This window comes from Pelophylax lessonae (assembly GCF_965119305.1).
Source record: "Pelophylax lessonae genome assembly, chromosome: 3".
Taxonomy (NCBI): domain Eukaryota; kingdom Metazoa; phylum Chordata; class Amphibia; order Anura; family Ranidae; genus Pelophylax; species Pelophylax lessonae.
Window position 1 is genome coordinate 365,908,686 of NC_138770.1, and position 19,967 is coordinate 365,928,652.

Below are 19,967 nucleotides of genomic sequence, written 5' to 3' on the forward strand. Positions count from 1 at the left end.
TATTAGTAGTGATCAAGGGATTAAGTGTGTCCTCAGGGGCGTGATTCTAACTGTAAAGGGGTGTGGCTTGTGATGTAACCACAGAGACATACGATCCTACATAGCAGGATCGTATGATCTCTGCAGTTACACCAGGGAGAATGACAGGTGGCTTTGTTTACATCAGCCACCTGCCTTTCTCCCTCGCCAGCGGGAGATCGCGAGTGGCCGGCGGACATCGGAGCCCCCGGTCACACGCGCGGGGATGGCCATGAATGAGCGGGGGCCGGAGCGCGCTCGCCCCCTGCAGGCTCCTGGGCGAGTGACGTAGTACTATATCGCTTTGCCCAGGAGGGGCTGACTGCTGCAGTAAATATACTGTGGGCGGTCGGCAAGTGATTAAACACAAAACACAGACCTAAGGCGATGCAAGAAAGGACGTGCAATGACCATTTCTCCAGACCCAGAAGTTTTTCACAAAGACCCATATTAAAAAAAAAAAAAAAAAAAAAAAAAAAAAAAAAAAAAAGGAGATTCCTAATGACATAATTAGTAAAAAAAAAATACCCTACAGTCAAGAAATATTTAAACAAACATCACGCCAATACCTTAGATGCAAGCTTCTGTGCATTCTCCATTTGACACGCTGCATCAAAGTGGCCTCCTGGCACAGAATTTACATAAAGCTGAAAATCAGGGGTGTCTCTGAAGATAAAATAAAAAGGCAAAGAGTTTATGTAAGTCTTTCACTTACTGAACACTATAATTGTTTTATTAGTGGTATTAAATGTGGTAAAAAAAAAAAAAAAATCCTCCTGCTAGGCAACGTTATAATGTGCTAGTATGCATCGCATACTAGTGAAACTTACCTTAAAATGAATGACGCACTTTCACAGACAGACAGAGCTTTCATCTTCACCCGGTCTTCCTTCCGGGTTCATTCAAAGGACTGGAGCCCACTCCTGTGCATGTGCTCAAGAGTCGCTGTTCACGGGACAGGGCTCTGAAGGAACGGCACAGCAACTTTAAAAAGGAGGTCCAGGATCCTCGCCAAAAATGTTTAAGTCAGCAGCTGCTGACTTTTAATATTAGGGCACTAACCTGTCCAGGCATCCAGCGGTGTCCTCACCCAAGCCGATTCTTCAAATCGGCCATCGGGTGCTGGCACTGTCATCCTGACTAAGGGGAATGGTCAGTGAAGCATTGCGGCTTCACAGCCGGTTTCCTACTTTACATGCACAAAGCACACTGCGCTTTGTGAATGGGTTGTAGTCTACTTCGACCTGTGAAATGTCCCAGAAGGCTGCGGGGAAAGAGTAGAGGGCCGACTATCGGGCTCAGTCTGCCGCGGTCAAAATCAAGTACCCGCACCATAGGGTGCCAGATGTGGCAGCGAAGGTGGGCGGGGGGAGCAAGCAGACAAGCGGAGTAATAGATTCTCTTTTCCATACACTTCAATTATTTCATCATGAGAAAAAAAGTTTTCCATTAATGATTAAGACCAAGCCACGGACAGCATGTATAAACTATTAACTACATTATTATAAAAAGGCAAGTTAAAATTAGCTGCAGTATTTAGAGTGCTTAAAAGCGGTAGATAAATACACCAAGTTCTAGTCAGGAATGAGGTAAGCCAGGTACAAAGAAAAAAATAAATGTCTTACTGTTTTCTGTGAACTTGAATTGCATGAATATGTGGTATCAGTTTTTCCGGTGGCAACCCTAAAACTTGAGAAACCTGCAATAAAGAAGAAAAAAAAAAAGAAAAGTTGAGTAAGTTGTCAATTTTTATGACAGAACCACACAATTATAATCCAGAGACATTTTTATTTATTTTTTTTTAGGTTGTAATAAGAAAATGAAACCCTCATTTGACATGATTTTTCCTGTTTTTTTTTTCTACATTAAACTTTAACCACTTCTGGACCGGAAGGATTTTCCCCCTTAAGACCATTTTTTGAGATTCGGCACTGCGTTACTTTAAAGGACAATTGCGCCCACAAATAGAGCTTTCTTTTGGTGGTATTTGATCACCTCTGCGATTTTTATTTTTTGCGCTATAAACAAAAAAAAAAAAAAAAAAAAATTGAAAAGTCAAGTTTTTTTAACATTGTAGGCCAATTTGTTTTCTGCTACATATTTTTGGAAAAAAAAAATTGCAATAAGCGTAATTTGATTGGTTTGCGCTAGGGATGCACCGATCCGTTTTTTTGGAGCCGATACCGATATCTGGCGAGGTGAAACCGCTGATACCGATACGGAACCGATCCGGAGCTACACACAAAGCAAGCGGCTGCAGTACAGAGCAAAGCCGCTGCTTCACAGGCGGAGTGCATCTGATATCACTCCGCCTGTGAGCCGGTGTTCCGTGAAAAAACCATACCAGTGAGAAAACCATACCCTCGTCACTTCCGGTGCACCTACGGAGGGTATGGATTTCTCACGGTAGTTACATTTGCGGCGGTTAGATTAAAACAGCTCCTCTGCAACATAAATCATCTCCACTCCTTCCCCTCTCACTTCCCTGATCTCGGGTAATAAATATAAAAGCGGATGACGGAGCCGCGATCGCCGTCATTTACATCTCATACACCCGCCGCTTTTATATTTATTAGGGGAGATCAGGGAAGTGACAGCGATAGGAGAGGAGATGATTGATGTTGCAGCCGAACTGTTTTAATGTACCCGCCGCAAGTATAACATTTCACACAGTGCCGTGATTATTTCATGCCCTCCGAGCATGCGCACTTCTCAAATTTTTGATGTTCAATTAGGTATCCGGGGCTCTGAGCAGGCGCACTGCTGCGCTGCTCAGCTGTTTCACACAGGAAGTGACGAGGGTATGGTTTCTTCACGGGCTATGGTTTTTTAACGTTACACCGGACCTAAACAGGAAGTAGCGGCTCCCATCCCATACTACTACTGCACCTAGTAAGGGATGGCTGAGCCGTTACTCAGCAAAAACCGGATCGGCCGTGGGACGGCTGAACTTTACCGATCTCCGATCCAGCTATTTTGTCCGGATCGGGCCCGATTTCCGATCCGAATATCGGATCGGTGCATCCCTAGTTTGTGCAAAAGTTATCATGCCTACTAACTTCGGAAAAGATTTATGTCATTTGTATAGTTTTTTTTTTTTTTTACACTAGTAATGGCGGCAATCTGCGATTTTTAGCAGGACTGCGACATTGCTGCAGACAGATCGGACCCCCTGACATTTATGACACTTTTGGGGGGGACTGGTGACATTACTACAGTAATCAGTGCTAAAAATATGTACTGTTACTTTAATAATGACACTGGCAGGGAAGGGGTTAATGGGTTAAATGTAAGCCTAGGGGAGTGTTTCTAGCTGTGGGGGGGGGGGGGGGGGGAAATGGGCTTTTGAAATGATCAGAGACCTGTGTTGCTATATAGAAGGATCACAGGCACTCTGTAATCATTCCAGAGAGAAGAACGGTCAGCTGTGTTTACAACAGCTGACCGTTGCTCTCTCTAAGCGGGGAGCGTGCTCGCCTTCTAGCAGCTGGCGTGCGTCTGACGTAGGGCTATGTCGGTTCGCGCAGGAAGGCCAGCCTGCCGCAGTAAAACTGCCGCGGGCAGTCCTTAAGTGGTTAAAAACATATTTGAGCCCTGGTATGCACCCCATACTTGTTTCCTATATCCAGGCACAAAATACTGGTTTATTTTTGAATTTCTTTAATAGTCAGTCCTGCTACGGAAAAACTGAACTTTTCGGCCATCAAAGAAAACGCTAAGGTGTACGTTTAGTAACCGGTATTAATTCTTGCATTATCACCGTTCTCCTAACACTGCTGATTTTTACACCTGCTTTGAGGCTGTTTAGTAAACCGTGTTGTGTTGACTCCAGGTCGGTGATAAGCGGTGTTAGCTAGCAGCGTGTTAGCACTGTGTTAGAGAGTAAAAGGAATGTGGGGAAGGTTTAACTAGCTGCACAGCAGACATCCTGTGTGAGAAAACCTATGATCCACAGTAAAAGAACTTTGATTATTTCTCAGAGCTGTTAAAAAATAAATAATAAACACATATAAAAGCACATACACACCCTGACTAATATTATAAAGTATAAATTTACATATATTATTTTTTTAAACTACTATTCCTCTACCATCCTTCACCCTTAGCGCCGGTTCACATTACCGCGACGCTACTTGCAGGGGCGCCCTCCGAGATCGCGGTGCGAGCAGCGCGCCGCGACCTCGGAGCGGCCGCCACGGACTTCATAACATTGAAGTCTATGGCGGTCGCCTCCTGGTCGCCCCAAAGAAGCTCCGGACCCTTTTTCTAGGTCGGAGCGACTTGTGTCGCTCCTATTAGAACGGGTCCGCAGCTTCCCTATGGGAGGCGACCTGCGGCGACCTGTGAGGCGACCAGGTCGCCTCACAGGTCGCCCCAGTGTGAACCGGCACTAAGAGCTGGTTCACACTACCACTACCAGAATGTTGCCCCGTGACTTGAAGAGACTTGTTTAGAGACTTGGAAGAGACTTGGAAGAGACTTGGAAGAGACTTGGAAGAGACTTGGAAGAGACTTGGAAGAGACTTGGAAGAGACTTGGAAGAGACTTGGAAGAGACTTGGAAGAGACTTGGAAGAGACTTGGAAGAGACTTGGAAGAGACAGGCAACTTTGTCTGTGGGGAATGCCTGGCTAATCTCTTTCTTCTTCCTGGAAAGTCTGATAACAAGTCGTGTCAATTAAGATAAGGAGGCGACTCCCATTGAAGTATATGGGACAGTCGGATCACAGGTCGCCTCAAAGTAGTACAGGACCCTTTTCGGAAGTCGGAGCGACTTCAGTAGTGCCAATTAAGACGGCACTGATTGATTAACATTGCTTTTGTTATGTCAAGCGACCTGGGGCAACACAAGTTGCCTCACAAGTCGCGCTAGTGTGAATGGGCTCTCAAGGATCATAGGTTAATCCTCAGAACTGAGTTATGGGGTTAAAATATAACAAATAATTAAAAAAACAAAAAAAAACAAAAAAAAAACACACAACATTTAAAAACCTATACACACCTTTATAATATAGGAGGAAAAAAGGGGGTAGGGGGAAGGGGGATTGTGGGACTTTATATAAGACTCGTGCAATTGAGTCTCCATCCCTGTAGTGTTCAAAATGATTGGGACTTTGTATGAGGTGTGCCCAGTGTACACATAATGATAATAATAAATACATAAACATGTGCTAGTAAGCACAAAGAAAAGTAAATTAATTAACATCATGTATTTATTAACAGATCCATAGCAGGTAACGTCAGTACATCTGAATAAAAGACACATAAAAGATTTTTGTAAATTGTATAATAAAACGATACACAATAATCAGGGTAATTAATGAAAAGATTGTCCAATTAATAAAATAATTAATGTGAGTATATAATTTGAAGAATATTTTCGAAAAACAGAAGATATATAGTAGAGCTTGCAATTGTAGATTGCCTCCTTAAGCTCAACGCGTTTCGTGAAATAGATTCACTTCATCAGGAGCAAGCATGATTTCGGTATCTGAAAGGGACACATATGCATGAGTGATACTGTATCCGAAAAAGTGGGGGAGGGGGTATACCTAGATTTATGGTAAAAATGACTTACAGTTAAATATTGACTGTCAATGAGGCTGCGAGTCATCCAAGGATATATACACACACACCTTTATTAAAATAATAACGATTTTTTTAATATTACCCTGCCATCCCTCCCACCTTAGCTAACTGCAATAATTTCCAGACACATTTCTTTTTCTCTTTGAGGGCCGGTTCACACGATGCCCACACATGAATCGCACAGAAATGTACTGAAATGCATTCCTATGCAATTCAGACTGCATGCAAAATGTACTCCATTTGCGATCTGCAGCGGGTGTAAATAGAAAGTTAATGACACCCCAAACGCAGGTTGCAAAACGCATTGCATTTTCCCCTTTTCACTTTTGGTGCAGCATGGTGTGATTTTAGCCCATTCAAAACGAATGGGCTGAAATCGCACGGCATAGAACCACATGTAAATCGCACAGGAATGAACAGCTCCTTTCTGTGCGATTCATATGTAGGCATAGTATGAACTGGCCCTGAATGGGCTAAAAATCACACTACGCTGCACCAAAAGTAGTGCATGCACTACTTTTTAAACCGCACTGTAACCAGATCACATGGTACAAAAGTACCATGCGATCTGGTGCAGGCAAACGCACTGCATTTTCAACCTGCATTTGGGGTATCGTTACCTTTCTATTGACACCCACTGCAGATCGCAAATGGAGTGCATTTTGCATGCATTCTGATCGCACAGCAACTCTTAGTGCATTTCTGTGTGATTCATGTGCTGGCATAGTGTGAACCGACCCTTAGAAAAAGTACATATCAATCATACGTGTCAGCTGCCAAGCATCAGACATGCTAAGGCTGGCCATACATTAATCTTTTTTTTTTTTTTTCTCCAACCAGCGAGTTAAATGAAAAAATGACTTCATTCACCCATTCACACACTCGATTTATGTGGATGGGGGAATCATTTCCACTGAGCTATTGTGTTCTGACGACAGGGATACTTCCCCTCTGTCAGAATACTGATCAGTACTGCAGGCTATACCTGGCAGCACTTATTGATCAGGGATAAACCTGACAGGCTGGTTGTACAGAAGTCGATCTACCAATCTACTTCTGTACAACCAGCCTGCCCATACATTGATGGAATTTCAGTCGGTCTGTGCTGAACCAGCCAAATTTCGATCAATGTACAACTGGCTTAAGATAGTGGTCTCAAGCAGTAAGAATTTATTCACCTCTGTCATTAAGGTCTACTGCTCTCCTTTCTCAGCATAGATGTTCACTCTACTTTGCCATTATATATGACAATATGCGAGTGCTGCAGACACCGGGTTCTAGATGAACACATACCCTGCAGTCTACAATAGTGTTATCCTGAAGCACTTACTGACCACAATGAGCAGTGAAATTCCACTTCTACACTGAAAAAAGGCCTTAAAGCGGAGTTCCGGCCTCAAAAACCACTTTGGGCCATCCACTTGCTGACAATCACCTGAAAAAGAAACGGATAGTCCCGATTCTTTTTTTGTTTTTGTTTACTTACCTTGTTATTGAAGAAAATATACTTATCTTCCTTCCACTTCCTCCCTCTGCGGCTGTGGCCCGCGCCGTCACTTCCTGCTTGCGTTGACTCCTGGGAGCTGAACGTCATCGTTACCAGGAATCAATGCGCCTGCACCGGCATCGCTCGTCAGTTCCAGTGCAGGCACGTTATTCCCTGCTAAACAGCTTCTGGGCATGCCCAGAAGTTGTGCAGGGATGACGCGCCTGAACCGGAAGTGACGAGCGGGGCCAGTGCAGGGCATTCTGGGACCGAAGAGGACGCCCTGGCTTCAGCTGCCCACACTAAAGTTGGCAGCGCTGGACAAGACATTTTCAAAAGGTAAGTATTTCTTCTAAAAGGTAAGTGCAACCTGGTACAGTTCAGAGGCTATCCATTATGAAATGCACTAGCCCAGACTGTCCCGGGGGTATTTTTATCTAAAAAATGATTCCGAGGCCAGAACTCCGCTTTAACACCTGGACTGACTAGGTGTTAAATCCAGGTGATTTAACACCAAGTTTACACAGGTTTTAAGACTCTTCTTAGCCACCACGGGTTACTAAACAGGTACATTCCTATACTAACACTGTAGTTATCACAGAGACAACACCGTAAGGTGAAGAGATGTGATATTTGGTTCCTACCTTAGTTAACACGGTTTACTAAACATGTCTTAGGGAATTACCACCCTGATTCACTGTGATAAAGCTTAACACCACTTAACACCTGTTTAACACCAGTTACTAAACGTACACCTAGGTCTGGTGCAAACCCAACACATCACCCACAGAACACCATCCCCACACTGAAACATGGTGGTGGTGGCAGCATCATGCTGTGGGGATGTTTTTCAGCAGCCGGGACTGGAAAAGTGGTCAGAGTTGAAGGAAAGGTGGATGGTGCTAAATACAGGGATATTCTTGAGCAAAACCTGTACCACTCTGTTTGTGATTTGGCTTTGATCGGGTCTCCAATCTAGAAACCCACTTCCGGTTACTAAAGCTTTAAATCGGTAGTATCCCGCTTTTTGACACTTTTACCTACAGGTAAGCCTATAATAAGGCTTACCTGTAGGTACAATTAATATCTTTATTTGCAGTGCAGTGAGCACGCTCCCAGCAGTGCAGTGAGCATGCGAGCGGCACATACGCTCTGAAGGTCCGTGGGGACCTTCAGTTTTGCTTGCCGGAAAATTACTCCCGCGCGCATGCGCGGGAGTGACGTCATCGCGGCTCCGGCCAATCACAGCGCAGGAGCCGCCGAACCCAGAAGAGACGCCGAGGGATCATGGCAGCGCCCACATCGATGTCCGGGGGTCCGTGTCGGGGCTTCGTTCTAAGGTAAGGTAAGTAATACATATGCGATGCATACTAGCTCATTATGCCTTTGTCTTGCAGGTTTTTTTTTTGGGTGTACAACCGCTTTAAAGGCGCCAGATAAAAAAAAAAAAAAAACAGTATTTAAAATAGCCAAACTTGTTTTTTTTTTAATGCTTTTAAGTGCAGAGGAGGGATTTGGGGTATTTTAGACCCCAGATCCCTCCATAAAGAATATCTGTCCCTGCCTATTACTGTCACAAGGGATGTTTACATTCCTTGTGACAGTAATAAAAGTGATACATTTTTTTTTTTTTTTTTTTTTTAAAAGGGACAGAGTAAAAATAAAAATGTAAAGCGCCCTGGTTCTCTGTGCTCACGTGCAGAAGCGAACGCATATGTAACTTGCACCCGCATGTGTAAATGGCGTTTAATCCACACATGTGAGATATCACCGCGATTGTTAGAGCAAGTGCAATAAGTCTAGCACAAGACCTCCTCTGTAATGCCTCGTACACACACACACCGATTGTTGGCCGGCCGATTGGCCGTCTTTTTGTCCAGTGTTGTTGTGTTGGTAGACTGCACACAAATTTTATCGGCCAACAACAACCAACTTCAGAAGTGATGTCATGTGCTGGTTAACTTTCCGTGTGTTTTTTCTTCTCTGAGCATGCCCAGATCTGATTTTTGTCTGCCGAAATCTGTACTGACTGAAGAACAATCGGCCGTTCTGTTGACGGCCAACAAAAATTTTATAGCATGCACACCAGATTTTGTTCGGCCGAAAAGTCGCAGTCGGTTGTCGGAAGCATCATACTAACAAGCCGACAATCGGCTGATCGGACGTTTGCCGTGAAAATTCACGGCCAACAATCGGTGTGTGTGTACGAGGCTTAACTCTAAACAGGTAATCGGTAAAAAATGTTTTAATCACCCTCGTTTGCCACCATTAAACGAGTGTGCGCAATTATAAAGCATGACATGTTAAGCATCTATTTACTTGGCGTAACAAACTCGTTAGAGCTTACAACCTAAGTATCTGTGTACTTGTACAGCGCTGCTAACAGGGCCAGCCCTACCATGGGTCCCGCTGGGTCCATTGGACCTAGGCAGAACTAGGGGCAGCACATTGGCGCCAAAGGTTTTTCTTCCAGCAGTTTTGTGTGTTGTCAGTTTGCGGCACGTTACGGTCGGCATTTCCCCATCTCATACTGTTGCCCGTAATACAAACTGATGAGTATGAGGAGATGGAGTGTCTCGAGTGTCGTCTCCTCCGGGTGAGCGTCGTGTCCTCCGGGAGAAGACGGAGCGCCCTCTCCTCCTCCGTTGAGCGTCTCCTCCGCCGGGGAAGACGGAGCGCCCTCTCCTCCTCCGGGGAGCGTCTCCTCCGCCGGGGAAGACGGAGCGCCCTCTCCTCCTCCGGGGAGCGTCTCCTCCTCCGGGGAAGACGGAGCGCCCTCTCCTCCTCCGGGGAGCGTCTCCTCCGCCGGGGAAGACGGAGCGCCCTCTCCTCCTCCGGGGAGCGTCTCCTCCTCCGGGGAAGACGGAGCGCCCTCTCCTCCTCCGGGGAGCGTCTCCTCCTCCGGGGAAGACGGAGCGCCCTCTCCTCCTCCGGGGAGCGTCTCCTCCTCCGGGGAAGACGGAGCGCCCTCTCCTCCTCCGGGGAGCGTCTCCTCCTCCGGGGAAGACGGAGCCCCCTCTCCTCCTCCGGGGGAAGACGGAGCCCCCTCTCCTCCTCCGGGGAGCGTCTCCTCCTCCGGGGGAAGACGGAGCCCCCTCTCCTCCTCCGGGGAGCGTCTCCTCCTCCGGGGGAAGACGGAGCCCCCTCTCCTCCTCCGGGGAGCGTCTCCTCCTCCGGGGGAAGACGGAGCCCCCTCTCCTCCTCCGGGGAGCGTCTCCTCCTCCGGGGGAAGACGGAGCCCCCTCTCCTCCTCCGGGGAGCGTCTCCTCCTCCGGGGGAAGACGGAGCCCCCTCTCCTCCTCCGGGGAGCGTCTCCTCCTCCGGGGGAAGACGGAGCCCCCTCTCCTCCTCCGGGGAGCGTCTCCTCCTCCGGGGGAAGACGGAGCGCCCTCTCCTCCTCCGGGGGGCGTCTCCTCCTCCGGGGGAAGACGGAGCGCCCTCTCCTCCTCCGGGGGGCGTCTCCTCCTCCGGGGGAAGACGGAGCGCCCTCTCCTCCTCCGGGGGGCGTCTCCTCCTCCGGGGGAAGACGGAGCGCCCTCTCCTCCTCCGGGGGGCGTCTCCTCCTCCGGGGGAAGACGGAGCGCCCTCTCCTCCTCCGGGGGGCGTCTCCTCCTCCGGGGGAAGACGGAGCGCCCTCTCCTCCTCCGGGGGGCGTCTCCTCCGGGGGAAGACGGAGCGCCCTCTCCTCCTCCGGGGGGCGTCTCCTCCTCCGGGGGAAGACGGAGCGCCCTCTCCTCCTCCGGGGGGCGTCTCCTCCTCCGGGGGAAGACGGAGCGCCCTCTCCTCCTCCGGGGGGCGTCTCCTCCTCCGGGGGAAGACGGAGCGCCCTCTCCTCCTCCGGGGGGCGTCTCCTCCTCCGGGGGAAGACGGAGCGCCCTCTCCTCCTCCGGGGGGCGTCTCCTCCGCCGGGGAAGACGGAGCGCCCTCTCCTCCTCCGGGGAGCGTCTCCTCCGCCGGGGAAGACGGAGCGCCCTCTCCTCCTCCGGGGAGCGTCTCCTCCTCCGGGGAAGACGGAGCGCCCTCTCCTCCTCCGGGGAGCGTCTCCTCCTCCGGGGAAGACGGAGCGCCCTCTCCTCCTCCGGGGAGCGTCTCCTCCTCCGGGGAAGACGGAGCCCCCTCTCCTCCTCCGGGGAAGACGGAGCCCCCTCTCCTCCTCCGGGGAGCGTCTCCTCCTCCGGGGGAAGACGGAGCGCCCTCTCCTCCTCCGGGGGGCGTCTCCTCCTCCGGGGGAAGACGGAGCGCCCTCTCCTCCTCCGGGGGGCGTCTCCTCCTCCGGGGGAAGACGGAGCGCCCTCTCCTCCTCCGGGGGGCGTCTCCTCCTCCGGGGGAAGACGGAGCGCCCTCTCCTCCTCCGGGGGGCGTCTCCTCCTCCGGGGGAAGACGGAGCGCCCTCTCCTCCTCCGGGGGGCGTCTCCTCCTCCGGGGGAAGACGGAGCGCTCTCTCCTCCTCCGGGGGGCGTCTCCTCCTCCGGGGGAAGACGGAGCGCCCTCTCCTCCTCCGGGGGAAGACGGAGCGCCCTCTCCTCCTCCGGGGGAAGACGGAGCGCCCTCTCCTCCTCCGGGGAGCGCCTCCTCCTCCGGGGAAGACGGAGCGCCCTCTCCTCCTCCGGGGGGCGTCTCCTCCTCCGGGGGAAGACGGAGCGCCCTCTCCTCCTCCGGGGGAAGACGGAGCGCCCTCTCCTCCTCCGGGGGAAGACGGAGCGCCCTCTCCTCCTCCGGGGAGCGCCTCCTCCTCCGGGGAAGACGGAGCGCCCTCTCCTCCTCCGGGGGGCGTCTCCTCCTCCGGGGGAAGACGGAGCGCCCTCTCCTCCTCCGGGGGAAGACGGAGCGCCCTCTCCTCCTCCGGGGAAGACGGAGCGCCCTCTCCTCCTCCGGGGAGCGCCTCCTCCTCCGGGGAAGACGGAGCGCCCTCTCCTCCTCCGGGGAGCGCCTCCTCCTCCGGGGAAGACGGAGCGCCCTCTCCTCCTCCGGGGAGCGCCTCCTCCTCCGGGGAAGACGGAGCGCCCTCTCCTCCTCCGGGGAGCGCCTCCTCCTCCGGGGAAGACGGAGCGCCCTCTCCTCCTCCGGGGAGCGCCTCCTCCTCCGGGGAAGACGGAGCGCCCTCTCCTCCTCCGGGGAGCGCCTCCTCCTCCGGGGAAGACGGAGCGCCCTCTCCTCCTCCGGGGAGCGCCTCCTCCTCCGGGGAAGACGGAGCGCCCTCTCCTTCTCCGGGGAGCGCCTCCTCCTCCGGGGAAGACGGAGCGCCCTCTCCTCCTCCGGGGAGCGCCTCCTCCTCCGGGGAAGACGGAGCGCCCTCTCCTCCTCCGGGGAGCGCCTCCTCCTCCGGGGAAGACGGAGCGCCCTCTCCTCCTCCGGGGAGCGTCTCCTCCTCCGGGGAAGACGGAGCGCCCTCTCCTCCTCCGGGGAGCGTCTCCTCCTCCGGGGAAGACGGAGCGCCCTCTCCTCCTCCGGGGAGCGTCTCCTCCTCCGGGGAAGACGGAGCGCCCTCTCCTCCTCCGGGGAGCGTCTCCTCCTCCGGGGAAGACGGAGCGCCCTCTCCTCCTCCGGGGAGCGTCTCCTCCTCCGGGGAAGACGGAGCGCCCTCTCCTCCTCCGGGGAGCGTCTCCTCCTCCGGGGAAGACGGAGCGCCCTCTCCTCCTCCGGGGAGCGTCTCCTCCTCCGGGGAAGACGGAACGCCCTCTCCTCCTCCGGGGAGCGTCTCCTCCGCCGGGGAAGACGGAGCTCCCTCTCCTCCTCCGGGGAGCGTCTCCTCCTCCGGGGAAGACGGAGCCCCCTCTCCTCCTCCGGGGAAGACGGAGCCCCCTCTCCTCCTCCGGGGAGCGTCTCCTCCTCCGGGGAAGACGGAGCGCCCTCTCCTCCTCCGGGGAACGTCCCTCGCGTGATCATGGTGTGCACAATGACATCCATATACTCTATCTCACACAGGGCAGGCTGGATTTTCAAGAGTGGTGGCCGCAGGAGGACAGACAGTGGGAGTTTGGTGGACCGGTCCAGTGGTGAGTTATTGAAGAAAATAACAGTATATATAAAATATTTTCTAAATTTTATATTTATACAAAATAATGGATGTGTGGGCATTATTATTATTTTTTTTTTTTTTGAGAGGGTGGGGGCAGCATTTAATTTTTGGACCCAGGCAGCACAGTGTCTAAGGCCAGCCTTGGCCGCTAATGATGCAATACAATAATTGTTAAAAATAAGAACATGCAGCTGACAGTCTTACTGCATTGCTATTATTTTCCTCTTACAATACCGTTGCACTGTGCCCCCTGTGTATCCTGTCACAGTCATGAAGTACACAAGGAGACAGCATGTGTATTGTGCAGCGCATACATAGAGAAAGAAGGACACATCTCTTACCTGCTCTGCTATTGCTCTCCTGAACAGACAAGCCATGTCTCCCCCTGTGCGCTGCCACAGCCCCCCTGTATGAGAAGTCAGCAGAGAAGACAAGCGCCAGGTCACTGGGAACACATGAAGGAAGGACAGGCAGGAAGCGGCATGTGTGATGCTAGTGACCGGCAGAGCCCCGCCCCGGAACACGCTCTCCGCCAATCGCAGACTCGTTCTCCGCTCTGACCTCTCTGTGGAGGGAAGTGTGACAGTGTGGAGAGCAGTGTGTATCGCTGGACGGGTAAGTGTATGTACTGTAGGTACTGTAGTGTATGGAAGAGTCTGAGTGTGTGTACGGAGTATGAGACCCAGACTTTGTATAATATATTCCTGTTTATGTAGAGGCGGTACACTGAGCCGAGGCTTGCTGGTGGGGGAATGGGCACCTGTATTATGAAAACACACTAGACATGCTACACAGCGTGCAACTAGAAGTGCCTCAGATAGTAGAGCAGGCTATGTGGGGACTGTGGCTGCTGTCCTATATTCACATCAGGGCAGAGCATATTAACCACTTGCTTACTGGGCACTTTTACCCCCTTCCTGATCAGGCCACTTTTCAGAGCTGTCACACTTTGAATGACAATTGCGCGCTCATGCAACACTGTACCTATATGACATTTTTATCTTTTTTTCCCCCACACAAATAGAGCTTTCTTTTGGTAGTATTTAAAGTGGAGTTCCACCCTAAATGTATACTTGCCTCCATCTTCTCGCTCCCGGTCACCTGAAAAACAAATGGATAATCGCAATTTTTTTTTTTTTCACTTACCTTTTAGAGAAAATATACTCACCTTACTTCCTTCTTCCTCCCCTCGGCGGCCACGGCGATTTGTCACTTCCTGGCTTTTGCAATGATTCCTGGGAGCTGAACGTCATCGCTCCCAGGAATCATTGCGCCTGCACCGGCCCAGACGTCATTTCCGGGGGGGGCCTTCCCTTCTAAACAGCTTCTGGGCATGCCCGGAGGCTGTGGAGGGATGATGGCGCGACCCGGAAGTGATGTCGGGGCCGGTGCAGTGCATCGTGGGACCGAAGAAGAAGGAAGAGGACGCGGAAGAGGATCGCGCTTGCTTCAAGCTGCCCACACCTGAGATGGCAGCGCTGGACAAGACAATTTCAAGGTAAGTATTTCTCCTGAAAGGTAAGTGCAACCCGGGACAGATCAGAGGCTAGCCATTGTGGAATGTACTAGCCCTGACTGTCCCGGGGGTATTTTTATAAAAAAAATGTATAACCAGGGTGGAACTCCTCTTTAAAGTGGAGTTCCACCCAAAAGTGAAACTTCCGCTCATTTGCTTCCTCACCCCCTACGGTGCCACATTTGGCACCTTTCAGGGGGAGGGAGGAACGGGGGAACAGGTACCCTTCCCCACTAACTGTAGACAATGGCGCGGCACCATCCACCGGAAGTTCTGTCCTCCTTCCCCCGCCGCCTAGCCTATGAGAATGTGTAGTGGGCTTTGCGCATGCGCAGTAGGGAACCGGCTGTGAAGCTGAAAGGCTTCATTGCCAGTTTCCCTCAGAAAGAGTGGTGGCGGCAGCACCCAGCAGCCGATCCAAAAATCGGTTGGGGTGCTGACATTGCAGGCTCCCTGGACAGGTAAATGTCCCTATATTAAAAGTCAGCAGCTACAGTATTTGTAGCTGCTGACTTTTATTTATTTTTTCTCCAGGCGGATCTCCACTTCTTTAATTACCACTGGGTTTTTTCTTTTTTTCTTTTGCTAAACAAATGAAAACATAGTGTGTTATAAAATTTTGCAAACAGGTCATTTTTCTCCTTCACTGATGGTCGCTGGTGAGGCTGCACTGATGGTCGCTGGTGAGGCGGCACTAATGGTCGCTGGTGAGGCGGCACTGATGGTCGCTGGTGAGGCGGCACTGATGGTCGCTGGTGAGGCGGCACTGATGGTCGCTGGTGAGGCTGCACTGATGGTCGCTGGTGAGGCTGCACTGATGGTCGCTGATGAGGCTGCACTGATGGTCGCTGGTGAGGCGGCACTGATGGTCGCTGGTGAGGCGGCACTGATGGTCGCTGGTGAGGCGGCACTGATGGTCGCTGGTGAGGCGGCACTGATGGTCGCTGGTGAGGCGGCACTGGTGGTCGCTGGTGAGGCGGCACTGGTGGTCGCTGGTGAGGCTGCACTGGTGGTCGCTGGTGAGGCTGCACTGGTGGTCGCTGGTGAGGCTGCACTGGTGGTCGCTGGTGAGGCTGCACCGATGGTCGCTGGTGAGGCGGCACCGATGGTCGCTGGTGAGGCGGCACCGATGGTCGCTGGTGAGGCGGCACCGATGGTCGCTGGTGAGGCGGCACCGATGGTCGCTGGTGAGGCGGCACTGATAGGTGGCACTGACGAGGCTGCACTAATGGGTATTGATAAGCTGAACAATTTTACATTGTGGTACTGCGCCACAACTGCAAGCGGTGCAACCCCGTTGATGTCAATGGGCAAGTTTGATGGGTGGTCCTACCTGTCAACCTCTGCAGCCCAAGTTAAAGCAGTATTAAACCCGAAAGCAAGCATTTATTATATTGTAGCTTGCCAATTCTTAGATGTAATGGCTGTATTAGTTTAGTTTTCTTTTTTAGGCTATCTTCCCTTTATTTTCACCTAGTGATCTGGCCGGTAAAGCCTCGTACACACGCAACGATTATCGGCCGACCGATCGTCCGACTTTTGTCCAGTGTTGTTGTGTTGGTTGGAATGTGCCTAGACTGCACACAAATTTTCTCGGCCAACAAAAATCTACTTCAGAAGTGATGTCATGTGCTGGTTTACTTTCCGTGTGTTTTTTCTTCTCTGAGCATGCCCAGTCTTGCTCATCAGATTTTTGTCTGCCGAAATCTGTACTGACTGACGAACAATCAGCCGTTGTGTTGACGGCCAACAAAAATTTTATAGCCTGCACACCAACTTTTCGTCCGAAAAAAATCTGGAGTCTGTTGTCGAATGCATCATACTAACAACCCGAAAATCGGCCGATCGGACGTTGGCCGAAAATTCCCAGCCAATAATCGATGCGTGTGTACGAGGCATAAGTCGGTTTTTCAACAGAACAAGTTCTCCTACAAATACATCAGTTTAGAGTGTTGAGACAAACCATTTGCCACTGACAGGGGTGCATACAATGATTAGGGTTTATTAATTCATGTAAGATCTTTATCTTAACCACTGGGCACTTTTACCCCCTTCCTGCTTAGGGCAATTTTTAGCTTTCAGCGCTGTCACACTTTGAATGACAATTGTGCAGTCATGCAACACTGTACCTATATGACATTTTTATCATTTTTTTTTTCACACAAATAGAGCTTTCTTTTGGTGGTATTTGATCACCACTGGGGTTTTTATTTTTTGCTAAACTGATCAGTGCCCTGATTACTGGGGCTAATGTTCCTTTAACACAAGTCGGTTATCGGCTCTCTTTTTCTCTCCTCACGCTCTTTGCGTGAGGAAAGGAAAAGCCGGTAACTGGCCTGTGTTTACTTCCGTTATCAGCTGTCATTGGACATAGCTGATCCTGTGGTAAAGGGCCACTGTGATTGGCCCTTTACCTCAATCTGTGATCAGCTAAGTCAGAAGGACTCTATCACAGAGCACGCCACAGGGGACGCGTGGGCAGCGCGATCACAGGAAGACGTCTATGTACACCCAACGGCAATCTAAGCCCATGCTGTAGCCGTCTTTCAGCTAATGCAGGGGCGGGAAGTGATTAACCACTTCAATACCGGGCACTTTCACCACCTTCCTGCCCAGGCCAATTTTCCCCTTTTATCGCTTTTGCATTTTGAATGACAATTGTGCGGTCATGCAACACTGTACCTACACCAAATTTATGTAATTTTCCCCCCACAAATCGAGCTTTCTTTTGGTGGTATTTGATCACCTCTGGGTTTTTTCCTTTTTGCTAAACAAATAAAAAAAGACCGAAAAGTTTGAAAAAAAAAAAAAAAAAAGTTTTTTTTTTGTTTGTTATACAATTTTGTAAATATGTTTTTTTCCTGCACGGATGAGCACTGATGAGACTGCACTGACAGGCACTGATGGGGGTGGCACTGATGGGGGTGGCACTGATGGGGGTGGCACTGATGGGGGTGGCACTGATGGGGGTGGCACTGATGAGGCGGCACTGATATGTGGCACTGATAAGTAGCACTGATATGCAGCATTGGTGGGCACTGATAGGTGACATTGATGGGCACTGATAGGTGACATTGATGGGCACTGATAGGTGACATTGATGGGCACTGATAGGCGGCATTGATGGGCACTGATAGGCGGCACTGATGGGCACTGACGGGCAGCACTGATGGGCACTAATGGGCACTGATAGGAAGCACTGGTGGGCAATAATGGGCACTGGTGGGCGACACTGATAGATGGCAATGATGGGCACTGGTGGGCAGCACTGATAGGGAGGGCACTGGCGGGCAGCACTGATGGGGAGGGCAACCTGAGCCCTGATTGCTATCCCTGGTGGCCATAGTGGGCATCCCTGGGGTCATAGTTGGTCATCCCTGGGGTCATGGGTGGGCATCCCTGGTGGTTCTAGTGGCACCCCCCCCCCCGAGGGTCTGCACTGGTAATCAATGATCTGATTACCAGTACCGACCCAGTCAGGTGAGCCGCCGATTGGCGCTCCTTTACTCGTGCCTGTCGGGCACGAACTAAGGAAAGGCGATCAACGGCTCTTCCTGTTTACTATGTGACCAGCCGTGATTGGACTCTTTACCGAGATCGGAGATGCAGGGAGTCAGGCTGACACCTCGCATCACTGATCGCCGCTCTGCGCGCCCCCGGGGGGCGTGCAGAGCTGTATTATCCTGCCGCCATCATATGACGTCCGGTCAGGATAATACAACCACATTCCCGCCGTCCTTTGCCTATAGGGCGGGCGGGAAGTGGTTAAAGTGTTTTTGCACATGTATCCAGCTTCAGATGCTTGTTTCCTGGGCCAGAGGAGGAAAGCGGTTCTAGAGGAGAGGAATTTTCCAGGGTTAAATATTGTTGTGGAATCTTTTTCTACAAAAACCTGATACCTATTAGTCAGTGATACCAAATCAGAGATATGTAGTTACCTAGAGATCAAACAAGACTCAGTGGTTGAATCAAAGTGATCTAAAATGTATTCAGTTTTTGAGATTAAATATACAATATGACGTATGAAAAGTAGGTTGTATTAAGATATTATTTGACCAATCAGGAGTTAGTAAAAAGTTTTGGCAAGCTTAGAGTTAAAAGTCTATATTTCTGCATTTGCAATTTTCATCAGGGATTTTGCGTAAAAGATATATGTGTCTTGTGGCAATCGCATCCGCCAGCCCCACGCCTCAGCCTCTCCACTGACAAGAGGGCTCAGGCACGCACCCCCACAGGATCGCTCCTGCGAACTGCCGTACAGGTACAGCGATTCATGGGAACCTGCTGACCTGCCGCCGTATAACTGCGGCGGCTGGTCGGCAAGTCGTTAATTAGGATAAGAAGAATGTCACTCGCAAAGGCCTTGCTGATACAGGTCCTGGTCTAGATCCACCTGGGGATGAAGGACTGAGGTCCAAACTGTCTGAAGCACGAAGGCTCCTAGGGCTTACCGAGTCTGTGGAACGCAGAACCCGGCGGATGTGACGTCACGACACGACTGGACTTTATGCATGAACATGGTCCTGCGTTTACAGAGCATGCACACCTTTAGGCCATGGGTTCCTTCTCCTTGTGCCTTTACAGAGCTGCTTCTTTCTCCCAGGACTGAGATGCCACAATAGTGAAAATTTCTTCACATAAGCTTTTTTTATCTTTAGACATTTAACCGTTTGTGGACTTTAACCCCATCCCATCTGATTTGTGCCAGTCTTTCTTGTTTCATTGTCCTCCCATGCCATCATTGTTGAACATGTAAGAAATATATTCCATAACACTGCCCAGATTCTTCTTAATAGGGTTTGAATATTGAGCAGTAAATAGGTGTAGCACCCTCCTAGGTAGGTGCTAGTGAGAAGTATAGTTTGGAGCTCTGTCTGCTTACCAGAGGGGCTCCAGGTAAATCTATATTGTTCTCTGCCTACCAGAGAGCAGGATCTGTTAGTGAGGTCTGCTCAGTGGGCTCAGTATGCAATTCATTCAGTCTAGAGAGTGTTTCACACTGATCTAATAGGGAGGCATGTTGGACAGTGGGAGGAAACCTGACGAGTGGGTGCACAGGCTTTTGATACAGTCCTGATGATTAGCAGCGGACAGGTTGCCTAAGTGCATGTTGAGATACTGTATAAAAGCCAGGAGCACGTGTGCTCAAGGTCTTTTTGTTGGAGAGCAGAGTCCCGGAGGTAGGGGGTGGCTGCCTCCTCCTCCGTAGAGGTGCCATGCGGTCTTGGGAGGTTGTTCTGAGGGCCTGAAGTGTAGCAGTGAGGAGCTTAACCCAGATGTCCAGGGAACCTGACTGGGAGGGGAGACACTGGAGGACCTGTTTCTACAGTATCGTGAGTA

At 50.9% G+C, this 19,967-nt stretch overlaps 1 protein-coding gene across 1 annotated transcript in view; it reads right to left on the minus strand.

Moving 5' to 3' along the window:
• The window catches only part of RARS2 (arginyl-tRNA synthetase 2, mitochondrial), an 84,227-nt gene extending 70,618 nt beyond the window's left edge, over positions 1-13,609 (minus strand). The window contains exons 1-3 of the mRNA XM_082251968.1: positions 13,453-13,609; positions 1,644-1,717; positions 588-684 (exon numbers count right to left, since the gene is read on the minus strand). Coding sequence (XP_082108094.1) covers positions 588-684; positions 1,644-1,717; positions 13,453-13,488 — 207 coding nt within the window. The 5' untranslated portion in view covers positions 13,489-13,609. The remainder of the gene's footprint in view (positions 1-587; positions 685-1,643; positions 1,718-13,452) is intronic.
• Between the last annotated feature and the right edge of the window lie 6,358 nt (positions 13,610-19,967).